This window comes from Lichenostomus cassidix, chromosome 5 (genome assembly GCF_008360975.1).
Source record: "Lichenostomus cassidix isolate B80296 chromosome 5, HeHo_3.0, whole genome shotgun sequence".
In the NCBI taxonomy this organism is placed as follows: Eukaryota; Metazoa; Chordata; class Aves; order Passeriformes; family Meliphagidae; genus Lichenostomus; species Lichenostomus cassidix.
In genome coordinates this window covers 39,349,866-39,370,476 of record NC_139486.1, presented here as the reverse complement: position 1 = coordinate 39,370,476, position 20,611 = coordinate 39,349,866, and the positions used below count along the sequence as shown (strand labels likewise).

The 20,611-nt window shown below is 38.7% G+C and overlaps 1 protein-coding gene across 15 annotated transcripts in view; it reads left to right on the top strand.

Annotated features, from left to right (window-relative positions):
* Window positions 1–20,611, top strand: part of CELF1 (CUGBP Elav-like family member 1) — a 61,635-nt gene that overhangs the window by 26,251 nt on the left and 14,773 nt on the right. For 7 of the 15 annotated variants that reach the window (XM_085062570.1, XM_085062573.1, XM_085062568.1 and 4 more), the window contains 8 exons: window positions 5,476–5,663; window positions 6,446–6,528; window positions 6,939–6,987; window positions 10,119–10,253; window positions 10,448–10,527; window positions 10,914–11,075; window positions 12,442–12,523; window positions 15,480–15,608. In XM_085062570.1, coding sequence (XP_084918696.1) covers window positions 5,486–5,663; window positions 6,446–6,528; window positions 6,939–6,987; window positions 10,119–10,253; window positions 10,448–10,527; window positions 10,914–11,075; window positions 12,442–12,523; window positions 15,480–15,608 — 898 coding nt within the window. In that variant the 5' untranslated portion in view covers window positions 5,476–5,485. Of the gene's footprint in view, window positions 1–3,214; window positions 3,422–5,475; window positions 5,664–6,445; window positions 6,529–6,938; window positions 6,988–10,118; window positions 10,254–10,447; window positions 10,528–10,913; window positions 11,076–12,441; window positions 12,524–15,479; window positions 15,609–20,611 lie in introns of those variants that run through there. The other 8 variants (XM_085062562.1, XM_085062560.1, XM_085062565.1 and 5 more) reach the window with 7 other exon arrangements.

Here is a 20,611-nt window from a genome sequence, read left to right as displayed (position 1 = left end):
CTGAATGTGTCAGATTTGTGTACCCACACTGCATAATAGTCAAAGAGATTGGCAGAGGAAGAAACTGCAGTTTTGGCAACTAGGTAAGGGGCTTTTTGTACCCAGTGAGGCATGGGGAGACAGTTTGGATTTCAACACAGGCAGAAAACATTCTGACCACATGCTTACATGATCAACAATGAAACAACAAAATATTGTCAGGTAGTTACTGTATTTTGATGCATGTAACCTAGACATTATCAGTTTAAAAACAAAACTGCAATTCAGCAGCACTGTAAGAATCTGGATATGCACAGATAATACAATGGGAAGTTTATTCTAGGACCTGTCTCCTTCAGAGCTTCACAGTGTCTGATTTCCCCCTAGCCTACATCCTTTCCCATAGCTTGCTCTCGCCACGCCTGTAGTCCCTCAGCTTCAGACTTGTGAATGCTGTCTGAGTACAGAATGTATAAAATAAAATACAGCATTATCTTCAGCTTTTAGACTTTATTGCTCATTAGAACTAGGCTTTCTTAGGAAAGAATATATGATGCGGGATTTCTGGTTTTGTGGTGAATTTTTGGGGTTTTTTTGCCCTAGGATGTGATGTAATTCTGTAAACTTAAAAACAAAAATTTTTCAGCATTTGTACTCTGCAGTCTCTGAGGAGCGCATATAATGACATATTCTGCAGCATATCTAGGGCTTCAGAAGTGTAAAAATTGAGATCTAATATGTAATATGTAGAAGTTTTTTAATGTTTGTATTGTCAGATGAGCACCACATTTAAATGTGTAGCTACAGTCCATAGAGCTTGGAATTTCAGACATTGTTTCTGTTATCCTTTGAATAGCAACAGTAAAAGAATGGATCTGGAAGCCAGCAGGAATTTGACATCTGAGCAAAAAATAAGTGTTAACTCCCTTATTTTTTTTTCTTTGTGAAAAATGATTAGGATGACTTTTGTTTTTTTCTAATTTTAAAGAAACATTTCTTCCTCATTTAATTCTTATTTCTGCATGAGTAGTGAAACACCATCTTTTTCCACTCATTCTGATATTTTCACAAGTGAAATCTGTAAGTCTTTTACTTCCACTACCTTGAAGCCTTCAGCTAAATAATGCTAAACCAAACCTGTTTGTACACTAGTGTTTTGTCACTGAAGTTGCCATCATTACTTCGGAAGTATGGCACCCAGAGGCACTGAGTCTTGGCTAACATATTTTCAGATACTCACTATTCTAGTATTGATTCTTCCTTTCCAACAAATTGTGCCTGTAATATTGCAGTTTTGTCTTAATGGAACAAGAAAATAGGACTTTGATTTTGAGGAGCAGAGAGATGGGGAAAAGAGTGGGCATTGGATCAAATCATAATGGTGCAGTGATTTTCTTCAGTAAACTAATCAATCTCAGTAAGATTTTAAAAACACATTTTCTAGAGTATATGTTGCCAGCATTGTCTTTCATTGAACCTACAATAAGCATGGCAGCTGGGGGATTTTACTGGCTGCTGGAAAAAGCTAAAGATGAGTGATAGGGCCAGATATTTACAGTGTTGGTCTATAGATTAATGTCATCTAATAATCACACCCTATAATCTGCTGTTCTTGTCATGTAAATCTGAAGTGTTTTTCTCTGCAGTCTCATTTTAGACAAATGCGTAAAATGGGGTCTAGGCTCAGTTTAACGTTTGAATATGAGGGGTTTTACTTAAAATGGCATTTTTCAAGTGCAAGCCTGTAATACATGTCTAAAGGTAGAGAGAAGGATTTAATTTACTGTAAGCTGAAAAAGTGACCTGTGCTCCCTAATGTCTATTTGCTAGTTCTCAACAATGGTGCTTAGCAGATAGTTTGCACCTTTTTCTTTAAAGAATAAACTTTCTAACATTTATCACATAGTAAGAGCATGCATGAAGCAGTTACTGTTGAATATCTGATTTGTGAGAAATTCATGTGTTCTTATATTACCCTGATATGCGTATCTCTTTGTATTGCAAGGCCTAGCCACTTTTAATTAACCTCACTGTTGGCAAAAGATACGTTCTCCTTTTTTAATTTTTTTTTCAAGAGATTGGAAACACTATTTATGAAAAAAATTGACATACTGTAACTGTGCAAGCTTAAATAAAGCTGTATATACTGGCCAGTCAGAATAACCACAGGTACATATTGCAGTCATTGACAGAGGAGAAAGATGTGATCACAGCTGCAGTCCTTGGTGCTCTGAGAGGTTACTTTGTGGTTATATCGACCGTGTATAAGGGTTCCTGGACTCATGTTGGACTCTAATTTATCATTCCTTCTGGAGTGCTCCAACACACCCAGCTGCCTCTACAGCATTCACTTCCCACGATCGAATATTTCTGCATTTCGCAGTGCATCCAGTTTTATCCAGATTATCTCCCCATTAGTTTGGGTGTTGGAGATTTGACAAGAAGCCTGTATTGCATATATAAATACATCTCACAGTTCCTTGATCAACATGTTATGCCTGTTTTAATGATGAAGCAGCTGAGGCATTCATATTCTGATCAGTATTCTCAAATATTATAAAAGAGTTTTCAGTAAATCACTGGGTTTTTCCCTTTCTTTGTTATTTATAGGCTCTGGATATCTGGATTTGTAGATGCGTGATAGACAAAGTACTGTTTCCAGAACAATTTATGTTTTGCTTCTATGAAAGGAATCAGTTTGGATGTTCTGTGGTTGTTAAAGAATTTTTCAGTAATCAGATCTTAGCTTTAATTTTTTTGCCAGGTTCGGAGAAAAATTGTAGTTGACATTTTTTGCTGTAGGAGTTGAGAGTGTCAATAATAGAGCACAAGGTGGAGAGAGTGGAATCAGCTACTAGAAATGTTTGTGGTGAAGGCATCTCTTGATTTCACATCTTAGTATTGATGATAGGGAAAATGTATGTCTGAACCTCAAGGCCTTGGTCTGCCATTTTGGGAGACAAGGAGTTAGTTGGGGGTACAAAGACTGGAGTTTGTATTCTTTCTGCTCTGTTACCCATTGCTATCTTCATGGATCTGACACTCTGTTTATCTGACAGTGCACTCAGTACTGCTTCGCCAGGGAAAATTGCACAAAACAAGCCTAGTGCATCAGCATTTTCATTGTGTATTAAGCTGAGCCTCCCTTCACATGGTCACATCCCCTTTTTAATCTGGGATTCCATGTCCCTTTCCCAGTCCAGCCTGTTTCTGTGGTGTCTATTGCTGGTCTCCCTGAGCTGCTGTTTCTGTGGTTTGAGTGTTTTTTGTGTGGCTGAGTGTTAAGATCTGCAGGACTTTTGGAAGTGGCGTTGTTTGGGGGTTAGGCAATACACTGATTTAGTGTTAGTAGTTTGTCATAGACTGAGGTGATGGCCGCGTTCAAGTTGGATTTCCTCCCAGAGATGATGGTGGACCATTGCTCCTTGAATGCAAGCCCTGTGTAAGTATTTTCTCTTCATGTCTAAGGTACTACTAAAATGATAGCTGGAATTGCTGTCTCAAGCCTCTGCTGTCTGATGGGGCAGAGTGGGACAGGAAGGAGAGATAGAAGAGCCTGCAGTTTTTCTTCAACAAATTCTAATGGTCATAGAAAATTGATGTTGGTTTCTAGATGGGTGGGGGAAATGGTCTGATAATTGTGGCAGTAAGGACTAAGGAGGAATAAAGCTGTTTGACAATATTTATAGTATGCTACAGGTGCTGATGTTATAAAATGGATAATTTAAATCAGTAGTGGGGAGAACAGTTTCTGTTCTTCCCTATTAATGACTCCAGACTAAACCTTTTAATTAGGAGTAAAATATTCCTTGAATACTTTTGAGGTCATGTTAAGAGTTGCCCTGTTAACAGGAGCCATGTTGTGCTCTTGAAGCTACCCATGGAAGGCAGGCTTGAAAATTGTTATTGGAGAGGGTAAACAATTTCCAAGTGATCTTAACTGAAATGAAAAGAGGTAGTTTACACATCTTTGTAAAAGGTATTGTTTCCCTTGGCTATTTGGAGAGGTGCTGACCCTTTCTGAGCGGAAAGGTGGAGAGGAGCGAAAGGATTTATGATGATTCCCTTCCCTTCTAGAAAGAAGCTGTGTTGGTTTTGAAGTCTGTTCATACAGCTGTAAAATTATGAGCTTTCCCTGGCATCAGTTTTTTCTTTAGACTCTGAACAGCAGTGTGTTGATGGGAAAAATTAGCTAAATGCTACTGGGCTTGGAATTTTTTTTTTTATTCTCTTCAGGGGGAATATAATTTCAGATGAACAGCGAGAAGAATACTGTTTACTGTCATGGGCAGTTAATAAGCCATTTAAACTATCTTCAAAAGAAAAAAGCAGAGATGAAGAGACCTGACTACTCTGGAAGAAGACCACCTGTATTCTTCAACAAAGAGTTTGGGGGTGGGGGGAATCATTGTATAGTTGCTGTTCCACTCCCATGTCCTTTCTAGATTACACAGGGACTGGTCAGCAATTTTAACCAACTAATCACTATAGCTACAGTAGGGTGTCGTTACAGTCGGACTTCTGCAGGGATAGGTCCTCTGGTGCACCAAGCTGGGGGTACTGATTACAAGGCCTCACATTGCACCTAACAAATGATGAGGAGTTGATACAGGGAGCAGTGTATGACTGTCAGCTGGCTGGGTGGAGCATAACACAGCTTTTATTAATAGCATATAAACTGCTCATATGGCTAGGTGGAATGGCTTGAAACCTATTGAGGATTCCCATTCTCAAAACTTCTGTGTTGTTGTAGTCTAAGAAGTGATTTTTTCTTTCTGTATTAGCATCCTGTCGTTATTGAGCCTCATTCAGTCTGTGACTAACTGGATTGTCCAATCCCAGCCTGTTCATGTACAATCTAAGCCTGGTTTTTTTTGTCAATTATTGTTGAAATCTCCCTAGTTTCACAAAGAGGTATTGCCTTGTAAACCTTTAAAGAAACTTATCATTGGATCAGTTGATTCTGTGTTTTAAGATGGATCTTCACCTTGGGAAATAGTTACTGTTTACATTTTAATTTTTAAAAATTTTTTTTTAAATTAAAAAAAAATATTTTAAAACATTTTAATAACATTATCCTCTGATTTTCAGTGCTAACTGGTAACTTTGGTAGTTTGTAGGTAGACTGAGTTCAGGTTCCTTTTGGTTCCGGTTTCTTTTTCTGTGTGATTTTACATGGCTGAACTACTGATATTTTGCAATTATCTCAGCAGATTTAAATCCTGAATCCCAGATGTTGACTACATTATGGGAATAAAGTTTTAAACAGCTGTGTAGAGTGTGTTTGGTTTCCAAGTACACAGATTGCCAATGAATATCAATGTACTCTGGTATGCAGTACTGGAAATGTGCAAGAGATTCTCTTTATATGCATATTTTAATCATACACATTTATGTATGTGTAGATTTTTTTTATTTTTTATTTTGCAGTAAGCATGCTTTTGTCTAGAATCTGTAGGAAGGTACGAACCAGAAATTCCTTCTTGTTTTTCACAGCTCAAAGAAAATGAATGGCACATTGGATCACCCAGACCAACCTGATCTAGATGCTATCAAAATGTTTGTGGGTCAAGTCCCACGGAGCTGGTGTGAGAAGGATCTAAGAGAACTTTTTGAACAGTATGGTGCTGTCTATGAAATCAATGTCTTGCGGGACAGGAGCCAAAACCCTCCTCAAAGCAAAGGTGAGAACTTCTGTACTCCTCTTGAGAGACTTGGGGCTTCAGCCACTTTCACACAGTTGCAGTCTTAGCTGTGTGCCTGTTAAACATCTCTGTGTGTAGGAGCTCTGTGTGACCAGGTGTGCATACAAGCCTGGACTTTATAAAGTCTTTAAGTGTATTTGTCTACTTATACTTGAGCTGTGATCCAGTCATTAGCTGAGCTGAGGAAAATAATATTTTCTCTTTTTAGAGCTCAGCAGTGATGGAGATGCTTAAGGAGTATGGATTATAATTGCAAAGTAGAGCATCAAATTACTACTGTGTTGCTCCAGAGCATCACTGTAATGCTGTGATACGATCAAAATATTGCTGGATGGGACACAGTTTTAGATAAAATACGAAATTCAGGCCTAAATCAAATACTTGTAAACATTAAATCCTTACTAAATTTTGTGCCTGGATTTGCAGTTCAGTTATATGCCATATCTCCTCTGGAGCTAGGTAGAGTTTTGGTACTAGGAAATAATTGAGTTTGAAAATTAAATAGCCAACAGGTGTATCTAAGTGTTTGCTTTAATGGTGTATTAGTGATGTTGGGTCAATTCTGAACATATTCTATTTTATTACTCTTAGAAATCTCTTTTAAACTGTCAGCAGCAGCAGCACCTGCCTATTTCAGTGCCTAACCTCTTCTACTTATCATGCATTTTGCATTGGAAGGATGGAAGTGGGGTTTGCAATTCCTATACAAGCCCTCCAGGATTCAGTGTTCTTTCCTGGCTAGCATTTTGTTTTAATTGCAGGGTGCTGTTTTGTTACATTTTATACCCGTAAAGCTGCACTAGAAGCACAGAATGCTCTTCACAACATGAAGATCCTCCCAGGGGTAAGAGCACAGGCCTGCTTTCTTCTCAACTCTGTCTTGTTTCTCTGAGCCCCAGCACCACTGAAGTATACACACGTTATGTTGCCCTAAAATAATGTTGTAAAAAAACTATTCAAAAGATCAGTGTTATGAGATCTATATAATAACAGATCTCAAGGGAATTTTTGAGTATATAAAATAATAATAATATGGTAGTAAAGTGGGTGGGCATGGCTTTTATAATACTCTGAGGAGGAATGATGGAATATAATTAGGAAAGCCTTTCTTCTTGGAATTTTTGTAGTGTTACATACTCACCTCTCCAGAGGCAATGTAGGCTACAATTTCTTTTTTTCACAATTTTTATGGGATGTATTTCGTACAGTATGAAGTGAATGTATCTGGGATTAAATAATCTTTTTACATTTTAGATGCACCATCCTATCCAGATGAAACCAGCTGACAGTGAAAAGAGTAATGGTAAGCTTTACTAAAGTCCCAGTTGGGTGTCATCATTCATGCTAGTCAGGAAGTTTGAGGATTTCCCTTTTGCTTAACAGCTTCTGATGAAGTCTTGAGTTGGAGGCCTGCTTTTTAAAAGAGAAAAAAAGTGAAAAGTGAAAGGTGTGTTTTCAATATAGTAGGTAGTGTGAGTGATGTCTCTAAAATTCCATGACTCAGAGTATCTCCCCCTACTGCTGCTTGTTGTAGAACCATGTTGTCAGTTAGGGAAACATCCAGTGAGTTCTTCTTTGTATTAAGGTGGTTTAAATCTTTGTTAGGGACATGGACAGTGGGGTTGAGTGCATCCTCAGCAAGCTTATGGATGATGTCAAGCTGAGTGCTGTGGTTGATACCCTAGAGGGAAAAGAAGCCATCCAGAGGAGCTTTGACAGGCTGGAGAGGTGGGCCTGTGCCAACCTCACAAAGTTTAACAAGGCCAAGTGTAAGGTCCTGGAAATACGGATACAGGCTGAGTGGATTGAGAGCAGCCCTGAGGAGAAGGACTTGAGGGTATTGGTGGCTGAAAAACTGAATATAAACAGGCAGTGTGCACTTGCAGCTGAGAAAGCCAGTCATATCCTGGGCTGCATCAAAAGGAGGGGTAACAGGTTGAGGGGGTGATTCTCCCTCTCTGCTGTAGTGCATCCAGCTCTGGGGCCCCCAGCATGAGACATGGACCTGCTCAAACATGTCCAGGGAAGGGCCATCAAGATAATCAGAGGGATGGAGCACCTCCCCTGTGAGGACAGGCTAAGAGACTTGGGGTTTCTCAGCCTAGCGGAGAGAAGACTCTAGGGAGACCCTTCAGCAGCTTTCCAGTATCTGGAGGGGGGCTACCAGAAGGATTCGGAGGGATTGTTTATCCAGGAGTCTAGTGATAGCATAAGGGATAACAGTATTAAAGAGATTTAGATTAGATATTGTGAAGAAATTCTTTACTGTGAGGACGGTGAGACACTGGAACAGGTTACCCAGAGGAAATGTGGGTGCCCCATCCTTGGAAGTGTTCAAGACCTGTCTGGATGGGGCTTTGAGCAGCCTGGTCTAGTGAAAGGATCTCGGTGATCTTTAAGGTCCTTTCCAAACCAAACTGTGCTATGATTCTATGAAATCTAGAAATGCTTTTTCAAGTGTTTGCCCAGTTTGAAGCAAGGCCTGTTGCAGCTAGGGTGGGAGTCAAAAATACTTCTTGTAGCATACAAGAGAGGTTAAGAATTAACAACAGTTTATAGAGAAGAAAACCTGAGTATTTCTGCACATTGGCCATTTCAGATGCATTAAGAATTTAACATCTGTCATTGGGTAAATGATCATTTATCCATGCATTTCCTTGTGAGTTTATATACATGCATTCATGCATGTTCAAATATATATGTGTCTATATTGCTGCAGTGTAAGCAAAGAAAGTGTTTAGCATCCTGTAGTTTCAGCCTTTCTAGGCTTGGCTGAACTTTATTTTCTTAATTTGCAGTAGTTTGTGTTGCATCATGGAGAAGATAATCCTGGTTTGAGAAAGCTTACATCTTAATATAATTGAAAACAGAAGATGGAATATATGGGTAACATATAGTAGGAGTAATTCCATCTACAAATTCCTCCATACGTATACAGGACATATTCCTGTGTAAATACATCTAGAAAGGAGTAATTCTTTTGAAGTGTTGTTGGGAGGAGAACAGAATAGATTCTCTGAACTAAAACTGATCTTGCATTACATACAAACACACATGTGCATATCCTGGGAAAATAATGGAAAGAGAAAAAAGTATTTAATAGAATTTTAGAATGGTAATTCTGAGGCTATTATTTAACTCTGAGTATTAATAAAAGGTGAAGGTGACAGCAATATGTAAGAAATCATTAATTATGAAAGTATTTGAACTTGCCACTATTAAAGGATTCTGGATCTCTTGAACTAAAATGCTAAAAGGATTTGAAAGCAGCTTTCTGCTCTAAGACCAGAAAGTGAATTGGGTGCAACATGAAGATTTAATGGCCATTTAAAGTCATGTCTGCTGGAATAGTTTGGAGTTTTCCTTTCCAGCGCCGTAGAAGACTCAACAAATAAGTTGATTTCCCCTCACCATAGCACTGAATAGGAGAAGACTTCATTGAAGCTTCAAAATGTGCTAGAGCCTTTATCACACTGTATTTTATATTGTGATGAATGTTGTATGTCTAAACTGATTTATATATTCAAGTGTTATTCTGAATAATTTGCTTCATCCTTTGAAAGAAAGTGTTTCGGAGGTGATTAGCATCCTTAAATAAGTAAGTCAAGTGTATAAAATCCTGCTCTGAATTCAAATTTGCTCCCCTCTCTCAAGTGACCTTTAACTGACATTAGTATCAACTAACTGACAACTTAAGAGAAATGTCTTTCTGAACCATTTATTTTAAAACAGTCTGCACACTGAAAGGTATTCTTTGACTAATGTATCTAGTAGCATCAGTTTTTAAAGCCAAGATACCATACCACACAGTCCATGGTTTGATTTGAGGTGTTATTTTTATGCTTTTGATGCAGATCAGAATGGGCGGATCAATAACAGAAGTAAAAGTGTTCTGTTTTAGCAACTGCTGTTGCTTCCTCTGTTGAGAGAGGAGTGTGAGGAAATGGGCATATCTAAATTTAAGTGATTGGCATGAGGCTAGAAGGAACCTTTCTGCAGTTCACTTGCTTGTTTATATGCAGTTAGGTATGTTGGCAGTCTAAAGATAGTACAGGCAGAGCAAAGATGGTGAAAGTAGTCCAATAAACCATATTCAAGCCTTCTCTTACCTGGAACTGAAGAGATACAGGAAAGTGCTGAATCTGACATACTTTGTTCCCTTTTTTTAAACATTCCTGTTGTTCACAGACTTCACAAACTAAAAAAGACAGCAAGTTACAAACATAGAATCATAAAACAGGCATCCGTCAGGTTCATAGAAGTATCTTGTATGCATCCTCTTAAATTGAAGAGAACAGTCCTGGGAACCTGGTTTAAATAAGCCCATTTGCTAAATATAAGGGAAATAACTGTAGTTAATGGGGAAGACTTGACAAAATAAGATCTAATAAGCACGTATTTGCTGGTAATACTCTTTATCTTTTGATTCCTTAGCAGTAGAAGATAGAAAGTTGTTTATTGGAATGATATCCAAGAAGTGCAATGAAAATGATATTCGAGTGATGTTCTCCCCCTTTGGGCAGATTGAAGAATGCAGGATATTACGGGGCCCAGATGGCCTGAGCCGAGGTAAGCAAAGCAAGAAGATTTTGGCACTTTGAGGTTGGTGGATGTTGCCTTTTGCAACTCAGCCTGGCATTTGAGCTTTTTCTGTGATTCCCACCTAAACCCCTTCCCTGCCCAGTAAGCATTTTCATACCTGTATTCATGCCAACAATTGTGGAGGTAGTGAACAACTTGATTCCTTTTTGTTCTTTCCCCAGGTTGTGCATTTGTGACTTTTACAACAAGAGCCATGGCACAAACAGCAATCAAAGCAATGCACCAAGCACAAACTATGGAGGTAAAACAAGCTAGTGGGTGTCAGGAGCAGATGTAATTTGTCAGGCAGTCACTATGGAGTTTAAGGGACTAGAGAGCAGAGAGAAGGATGAAGTGCAGTGTGTGTTTCTTCACAAACAGTACTCCTGGACCTTTGTGGTTGTCCATCTGTTTTTAGAGTTTGAGATAGAAACTTCATCTGCAGAGAAAATACCAAAATACAACATAGAATTAAAAGCAAAGAAGATTCTGAGCCTTGGATGGAATGTGCTGTTTGAATATACATATATATGTCTTTATGTATGCATAGAGGAGGAGAGGAATGCTTCCAGTGACTGGGTCTTAATGCAGTATTTTTATGACTGCTGGGGATAGCAAGTATGTAATTGTTTGAATTGCTGTTTGCAGGGTTGCTCTTCTCCCATTGTTGTAAAATTTGCAGACACGCAGAAGGACAAAGAGCAGAAACGAATTGCTCAGCAACTTCAGCAACAAATGCAACAGATCAGTGCTGCCTCAATATGGGGAAACCTGGCTGGTCTCAACACACTTGGACCCCAGTACTTAGCAGTGAGTTTCTGATTTCGGGTTTTTTTGTCTCTTCAGGGATTGCAGTGTCTGACTGTCTTGCAGTGTTCAATATATTCATTTTTAGAAGGCTCCTGGTAGATCAGAGCTGGGTTCTTAATCACCATTTTGTGGATGGGAAGGCTGAAATTGTGTTATGTGCTCTCCTCTAGTCAGGACACATTTAAGGGAGGATTTCGACCCCAGTCACAGTAGCCCTAATTACTGAAACCTTGGGTTTTTCTCCTGCATTCTGTACAATGTGCTTTTTCTTCATATAATATTGCCTCAACGGTTACCATATAAACACCCTTTTCATGTCTATCTGATGATATAGTTCTTGTATTCCTTTATCATTTTCCTTTATTTCCGTCATCCTCTTCCACCAAAACCTGGAGCTGTACTTATTAGTGTCCAAATAGAAAAGATGATCAGATTGGAAGCAGAATAAATAAACCCAAACAACAAAAACCAACCAACCAACCAACCAACCAACCAAGCAGATAAAAACAAATCCTACAGAAAATAGAGAGAAACTACTCTCTTTAGCAAAAATTATGTAACAGAAGGTAGACTGCAGTTCCATTTCAGTTGATTTTGCTGGGTCCCTAAAGGATGAACTTTTCTAAAACTGATACGCTGACATATGTGGATTGCCAGAGTAGCTCTGAGAATTGTATTCATGCAATATGAAGTCTGAGGACAGAAAAGGAAAATCTAATCTCATTCTTGGTATGGTGTACTGTTGAAATGGGGCAATTCTCTTACTACTTTTTTCATTTTGGTAGATTGGATTTTTTTTGTAACAGCAGCTAGTTAATGGAAAGATGAATTGGAAATCTCTAAATAGCATCTGTGCTGAGGCTTGAAATGTCTCTCATATCTACTGCGCATAAGGAAAGTAGAGGAAGTTCCCTCTCATGGTGGCTCTTTGGTTTTGGTATGGCACTGCCATTTGTCCATGCTGGCAGTGTCAGCTGTAAAGTCTGTTTTGAGGTAGCATATCCTTAGGGGTGGCAATCCTCCTTTAGGTGCTTTGAATAGGAATTCTCTCTCACTACTGATTCTACTGGATTTGTCTTGGTGTACTGGCTATAATTTTCCCTCAGCGTTGATGATGTTGAGTGAGCAAGGCATTGTGCTGTTGCTTTGGCTGCAGTGTGATGCATGGGCAATGTGGATTTTCACTGTGGTGGTGCTCTGGCTGTATTGTTCAGGGGAATTCTCTTTACGCTTTGCTATGATGTGGTGCATGGGCAGCGGGAATTCATTTGTGACGGCGCTCTGGCTGTGGTGTGATGCAGTTTCTCCCAGAAGCAGAGCCAGCCCTCACTCTCACTCTTGTTTTGTTTTTTGGTGTAATGTCTAGCTTTATTTGCAGCTCCTTCAGCAGACAGCAGCTGCTTCATCTGGGAACCTGAACACACTGAGCAGCCTCCACCCAATGGGAGGTGAGTTTTTTTCCACCAGAAGAGAAATCCAGTGCCAAACAAAAGAGAACAAGGATAGAGAAAGTAGCCAAAAGGCTGTAAGCATTTTAATCTCAGTTGGAATAAGTAGTTTTGAGTTTCCCTACTCCTTTGAAATGACAGGAGTTCTCTGCTAAAAGTGAGGATGTTCCTTCTTAATCTTAGTTAACTATTATGCTCAAGGTAAGTGATGGTATCTCCCCAACCTCTGGCATTTAAAATTATCTGCCCTTTTCGGTAACAAAAAGAGTGCTCTCTGTATTTGTTTTCATCCAAATAGGTGCATATGTGAAGAACTGTGTTTTGAAATAGGCACTAATGTACATGTTTCAGTGGTAATGCATCCTTAGTTTTCCCATTTTCAATGTATTTGAGAGCAAAACATTTAAGTTGGAAATACACTCTTGTTAGGAATGTGAGCTAGTCCTTCATTCAGATACTTTATTCATTCATTCATTTGAATTACAGTTAATTATGCCATTGCTTTTAGGGAAATATTAGCTTAATAGATATGAGCCAAATTCCTTGCTGTGGACTGCTAGTCAGAATATTCAGTATGGCAGTCCTGGGGCTGTAATTTTGTCTTCGCACTGTTGGGAATAATAAAACACGTTTAGAAACTCCATTCACCACATTTTCTAAATTCTTCTGCTGGCAGAAAAACCTGTAGTTTTGGTTTTAACCCTGAACACTTCAAGCTTTTCAAATTGCCTCCTGGGGTTTAATGGTAGTTCCCAATATCACATGCCCTGTCTGTGCAAAGTTCATCCAAAAATGGCTTTGTACATCTGACTTGTATTGGCTGGTGCACCCATCAGTAGCAATATACAAGCGTTTGCAAAGTGTTATGTTTTCATTTGCAAGAATTTTGATTTATATTGGAAGCTGATTGTAACCTCAGCTTCCTACATTGACTTCTCTCGTGTTAAACCTCCTCAGAGCTCTTAGATCTAGGACTCTTGCAAAAAGCAATTATTTTTAAAAAAACGTTTTACTAATGTCCTGTGGTGGTGATCTATAATGGATTTTGTTATGCACATGATCCTGGTTTTTCCACCTCTTCTGTCTGTTTGAAAACAAGATGTAATAAGGGAGGAAGTATGGGAATAAGGACTGGGGGAGGGGGAAGGGGGTAACTAGCTGAGACTGAGAAGTTTCCAGGGTAATTCTGTCTTCACTATTGAAAAAAAACCACCTTAAAATTTAGAAAGCAGATACATAAATAGCATATTGCATAGTTATTCTAAATCTGTGATTCTTTGCAGAAAAAGTTGTAGTTTTAAGGTCCTGATAACATCTCAGGTGATCTCCTTTCTTGAAATTCATAGAAAGAAAAATTAAGTAGGTAATTAGATCCCAAACTATATCAGACTTTGTAGACAAAATTTAATCTCAACGCTGTTTGAAAGCAGATGGGAAAACAGTGTGATGGCAAGAGGACAGGTGCAGCGTGCACATGACAAACTGCTTCAGTAAGGAACAAGCTGCTCAGTTCTTCATTAGCTCCAACACTTGCACTTTTAACCCTCTGTAGCACAATACAAGTAAAATAGAAAACCTTTTGATTTTGACTTCGTGCTTTTATGTTACAATGGCACCTTGAGAATCTAAAGAAAGGCAAAATCCACTTGTTTTGGAGACTAAATTTGCCTCGGGAAACAGACCCTGCCACAAAGAGAAAACAATTGAAAAAGAGTTGGAAAAAACAAACAAACTGTACTAAAGGTAGTAGAAGAGTTTTAGAAAATAATTAGTTTATACTGCATTGTCCCATTCTTATGTTGTCTGTTTACATGCTTGAATAATAAAACTGAGGTTTTAATTATTTGAGACATGTGCTTTACTCCCAAGGTCTTACTAAGTGTCCAAAAGATGAGATACCACCTCTGCTTAAGATCGTTTGATGTCAAATGAAGGGCAATTAATGTAGTTTTGGTTTTAATTATGTTGGGAAGAAATATTAGGGATTCTCTGAAGTGAGATGAAAAGAGGAGGAATTGTTAAAATAATCAAAGCTAGAGACAAAAAATGGAAAATAAGGGAAAAGTGAAGAGAGGCAGAATTGGAAGAATGGGGCTAATCTACCAAAGGATGGCTAAAATACAGAATTCAGGAGGAGAGCCATTTCAATGATAATCCTATGGCAGGAAAAGAGAGCAAAATACAGTCAGTACTGGCCAAATGGTTTAATTCAAAAACAATGGCTCGAGATGAAGGTGAGTCAGATGAGTAAATTGACCAGTAAAATTCATAAACATAGGGGTCCCTTCCTCCCCCTGCAGTATTCTTTGCTGTTTACCCACAACATGCCTGAGGTTTCCTGTTCTCCTTGCCAGTGTGTTTGACCAGCCTGCACATACATTGGCTGGTCCTGTGGTCAGGAGTTGCCACTTAACAATTGTCTCACAATTGACTGTTGCCTCTTGGCGGCCAGGCGGACCGAACAAAACATGCTGATGCTCGGCTAATGGTAGGTTAAAGCCACGACTTTGTGGCCACTGTGGTGTGAGGCCTTCATGAAAAAATTTTGTAGTTACTGCTGTCCCCATACAAAGAGTCTGGAAGGACAGAAGACTGGAGGAAGTTATTGGCTGGGTGTCTAGGCAAGTTTTCTAGCTTGCACATGAGCTCTCAGACCCTGACTTGACTCCTAAGCTTTTGTTGTCTGGAGAGAGCGCTGCTCGAAAATTTCTGTGCTTTGGGGCCATCTGGGGTAATGACTATCTGGGCTTTTCCCGAATCACATCTATCTGGGCAATGAAAAGCATTTTTAATTATGGCAAGGAATTGTGATGTAGAAAAGATCAGTAACTGGTATTAAGCCTGTTGCTTTTAAGCTCCTTCCCATTCCTCCCTTGTGATGAGGTTGCTGGATCTGTTCCACTTGGATGATGGTGGCTCTTACAGGAGAAACTCTGCATTCTTGCATGTGTTGCAGGACTGAATGCGATGCAGCTACAGAACCTGGCTGCGTTGGCAGCTGCGGCCAGTGCAGCTCAGAACACACCGAGTGGCACCGCTGCACTCACTTCCTCCAGCAGCCCCCTGAGTGTGCTCACCAGCTCAGGTAAGAAACTGCTTGTGCTGTAGCCTGCTATGACAGGCATTGCCTTGGAAGTCCTTTCAGGATAGATGTCACCTATGCTGTCTATCCTTTTTTGTCATTTTCATGTTGATCTTTAACAGACAAACGGTTTACTAGTAGATTCGCTGGCCTCTGTTTGGGGTAGATATCTTTGCCACCAGCAAAGGCTTTTTTACCTGCTGTGCCTCTTCCTCCAAATGGTCATATTAATTTAGAGTAAAACGAATTTTTGAGGTCATCATGAAACAGAAAGGTAGGTGACCTCTTTCCAGTCATGTTATTACAATCTCATCACATATTTGGTTTATCTGTGATTTTAGGCATGCACTGTGGCAAATAACAGCCTATTCCTTTCAAAGTGGAAACAGAAAATGCCTTAAGCATGAAGTAATGCTCTGTGCACTAGAACGATACAATTTATATTCCATTAGTGAGGACAAGGATACTATAACATCCTCATAAAAGTAGAATAAACAGACACTTAGCACTTTTACTGGAAAGTAGTTGTCTAGAACTTTGTGTATGAGTTGCACATAAAAATCAGTATTTTCCTTTTGTATGGCTCTTTCATGTCTTGTTTGTTTTGGGTTGGGTTTTTTAACTTACATTATGTACATTAACCAGAGATAGTAGAATGTCCAAGTAGTGTTCTTTTGCTGCCTTATTGTTAAATGTGATCAATAAATGCAACAAGCAAAAAACTAAAAATAAATTCAGTTGTGCTTACAGCAGACATGTTCAGTTTTTATCACAAACAAGGATCACTATTCCACTCAGTTATTTCTATCCTATTTTGAGTTATTACTAAATCCTGACACAAGAAGGGAGAGCCTGTATTTTCAGGGTGTCAGTTTTCCAGCATCACTGGCTTCTGTCCTGCAGAATTGACATCCTCACCTGTGATGGTGAGAGACAAAAGAGGGTTTGAGGGAGGAGGTTTTAAATTTCCACAGGTAGATTTTGAATTGCGTAGGAGGACAAGGAGCCGGGCTAAAAGATTATAAAGAGATTACAAGGAAAAGCTGTTTAGAAAACCTTATGTCACATGATTGGGAGTTAAACCATGGGTACTTTGCACAGTTTTCTACTTAGAGAAATTCCCTAGAGAGAATTTTGTTCAAAGAGTGTTCTGTTACTGGACATTTTTTACACAAAAACTTTGTGGTCTGCAGTCCTTAAAAGATTAGAATTTTTTACTTAATTTTGACTCTCAGCTATGTGTCCTATTCTATAATTAAAAACCAAAGAAACAAAAGCAAACCAAAAAAATGAAGAGTTCAGACTACAGAAGAGCTGCATTTATAACACACAAATGCTTCTTTATCATAAAGGAAGCATAAAGGTGAATATATCTAACAGTTTCTCCTATATTTCCTCATGCTTTGTCAGGTTACAGTTTGTTATGACTGGCATTTAGAAGTAAGATTTCTTCATTGGCTGTCACGTCTGACTGCAGCAAGTTTGTTCTCAGTTTTGTTAAGGTGGAGAATGGGGCTAGCAGGTTGGGAAGTTCAGATGTCAGATGTGCTAGAAATAGCAGAGACAGCCCCTTCTCAGAAGCAGAAGGGCAATGAACATGAGTTGCAACTGAGAAAATTCTGATAGATAAAAAAATAAAATTAATGGCAAGAGTGATCAGGCTCAGGAACAAGGTGCTAGAGGGGCTGTGGAATCTCCATCATTTCAGAGACTGAGAATTCAAGTGGAAAGGACCCTGAAGAGGGTAACCAAATTCAGAGGTTAGACCAGCTCTGAGCACACTGTTAGACAGGATGACCCAGAGATCCCTTTCAAATGAAGTTATGCTGCTATTGAGTGATTCATTAGAATTGGCTTCCCCTTTGTGAGTTTTGGCTGTTCCACAGAACTATGCAGGTTCCTTTTCCCTTGATGAAAGACATATTTCAGGACTCTGTTCCATTTTTTATCATGCTGGTGGAGGGGCTAGGGGGTGGGGAGCAGCCCATTTTTAAGTACTTTCTGTGCTGAATCCAAATAACCTTCTGATCATTAGTAACATCAATAAGTGATTGTGTGTCAACAATTCAATTATCATGATGGATCATTTGTTTTAATATTCTGTATAGATGTGACAGTTCACTCTTCACAGGTTTGTAACACGAAGCAGGCACTATTGCTCTTAAAACTTAATTTCAAATATAATTTTAAATAGTAAAGATTAGCTTTGTTCAAAAGAAATAAAGGTTTTGGAGGGCATATAGTCTTTAAGCAGTCACTAACATCAAACTCTGAAACAGTTCTAGTGCTTTTCATTAGAGGTATAGATATGCTTAACCTTTTAAAACTTTACTCGAATTGGGAAGGGGGGAAGCCTCAACGTGTATAGACACATTCAATCCCATGATATTTCCTGTAATTATACAGCTTTTTAACTCTTTAGTCTTCAAGCAAACTTGAAATTCTATTTTGATTAATATTCATATGTGCATTCATTCAGTATATATTCACATAGAAGGCTGTTGGACTCCACACAGAAAACATCTATCCCTCCTGAACCACACCTAGACCTTGAAGAAACTCAGTGTAAAGCAGTTTAGTACCATGTGTTAGTAAGTGCCTGCCTTGTCTGAGGGACATATGGCAACATCTACTGTGATAACCTCTTAAACCTAACTGCAGATGAGATGACTAACTCCTTGACTTCTCTCCATCTGTCATCCAAATGTTCACCTGATGCTTATTTGGACATCTCTCCTCAAATTGCATAATTGGTGGAAAAATCCAGACAGTCCTTCTGCATAGTTGCCTTTTTGATTTTCTTTCATCTGCACTGATATCATTTGTGTCTGGGGAACTTGGAAGTCTGCACAGTGCAGTCCATGGGCTGTGGATAGGTTCCATGTCAGAGTGGTTGAACTCAGAGGCATTACATATTGTTGTTTTGCTGTCTTTCTAGCCATTTCAGACAATTTTCTTTTGATACTTCCAAGCACAATTGTGTATTTTGACATAGAAGGGGATGAAGTAAAACCTTCAACCTTGCTGAAGATCAGCCACTCTTGGAACTGACCAGTCTGCTGTTGTAAGGTAGTCATTGTTGCAGAGACCTTGGCTGTAGATAAACTCACTTAAACTGCTAGCTTGTGAAAGGGACGTTCAAGAAAATATTATAGAGTATCTCGGGACAGGAGTGTCTTGTCTGCCATCTTTTTGACAACAATAATTGTCTGCTCCAGAGCAAAATAGAGTGGTTGCAAATGCTGAGATATGTTTTCATTTCTCCTCCTTCCAAAGGCAACCTCAAAGGTCCAGAAAAGCCTAAATAATCTTCCTGGCCTTGGTGTGTCTCCAGCAAAATTGTTTTCAGAGATTGCATAGTGTTTCTGGTTTTACTGGAACTAATTCTGGTACAGTTCAGTCAGATTCATCACCTGAATTTAACTTTTCTTCAGGTCATTGCTTGGATGCTGCGTGACTGAACTAGGACAGACTTACTGTTCCCTCAGTTTACCTACCTCCACAAGTTGTTACTTGATGACCTTGTCCAAGTTTCATTATCTTTCTAATAATATATCTTTCAATATCTTTCTATAAAGCTGTTCTTTATTACATATTCAAATTTTCTGAAAACCACAAGTATTTTCAGCTACTTTTATTAGAGTTAGCCTTTTTGACTAGATATAACTCAGTAGATAGATCTAAGAAAACATAACCTTAGTAGCAAGAAAAAGCCCCAACAACTCACCAAAAATTGCACAGGAACAATGTTAATAAATAGGGATGGAGTAAAGAACATATATAAAACAATATTCGTTTTCCATCCCCATTGCTTTGCACTCTTTTCTGACCTAAAATGTAACACAAGGAAAACAGAAGAACAGAAATATTGGCTAGAACTGTGGAACTCCTGCGCTTTACAAACAGCCTGAAAAACAGAAGACTGACATGGGAGAAGGATATGATTACAGCCTACAAATACATTAGTGCTGTGATGAAGATGGATAGGGAAAAAGCAGTAATTAGATACTTCAAGAAAAGAATTGCAGGATATCAGGTCAAGTTGTCATCTGATAATTTAAAAATAAAAAGCAGATTTTTGTTAGCATAGTGCAATATTAAATTACAGAAATTGTGCCTTAGAACATCGTAGAGTTCAACAATTTGGTGTTCACAGTGCACTGAAATTAATGAATGAAAATCGTAATCTTATAAAGATACTGCCTTTGGCTGAGGAAACCCTAGATTGACAGATGGCTGTGTTGGTATATAGACTATTCATAGGAAGCATTCCTTTGTAATTGCCCTGTAATTTTGCTCTCCTGTTATTTATCTGCCTTTTGTCATCATCAGAAATGGGACTCTATCTTCAATTTCCACATACATAGGATAAAGAAAAAAAACACAAATCCAGTTTTCTTGGTGTTTTCAGTACTAACGCATTTCTTCTTTTGCCTTAAGAAATTTCTGATAAAGGCAGCTAAACTAAAATAACTGTGTGATCAGCTTTTTATAGTGATTTAACTGAATTTATTTAAAGTAGTCACAACCTTTTAAAGTAGGGAAGGCATCCATTCTCTTTGCCTTAGTTGCTACTGTTTTACTGGGGAGAGGTTTGGGGGGGTTTTAAATGATGTCCTCATCTGTCAGATGTAGTGTCTTTTTGAATTATCAAGATTAGCATTGAAATGTTGCAGAAACAAGTGATATTCTAAAATTGAGGTAACTGTGATTTCTGAACTCTGCCTTTTATTCAGCCAACTGTGCTGCTTTTTCTGCCAACTTGAGGGTTATCCTGTAACTTGTTCTCTGGATTTTCCCAATATTTAACATGCTACTGATAGTAAGACAGGAGGTGTCTCCTTTTCAGCAGAGTAAGCATCTTAAAATATAGTTTGGGACATTGTATTTCAGTTTTCTAATTATTAGGAGAGTTTTTCTAAACATTTTCTAGAGGAGATTTGACATTTCTTCTGTTAGCACAAAAAGTTATATGAAATGCAGCTCTCTGGTTCTCATGCAGCTGA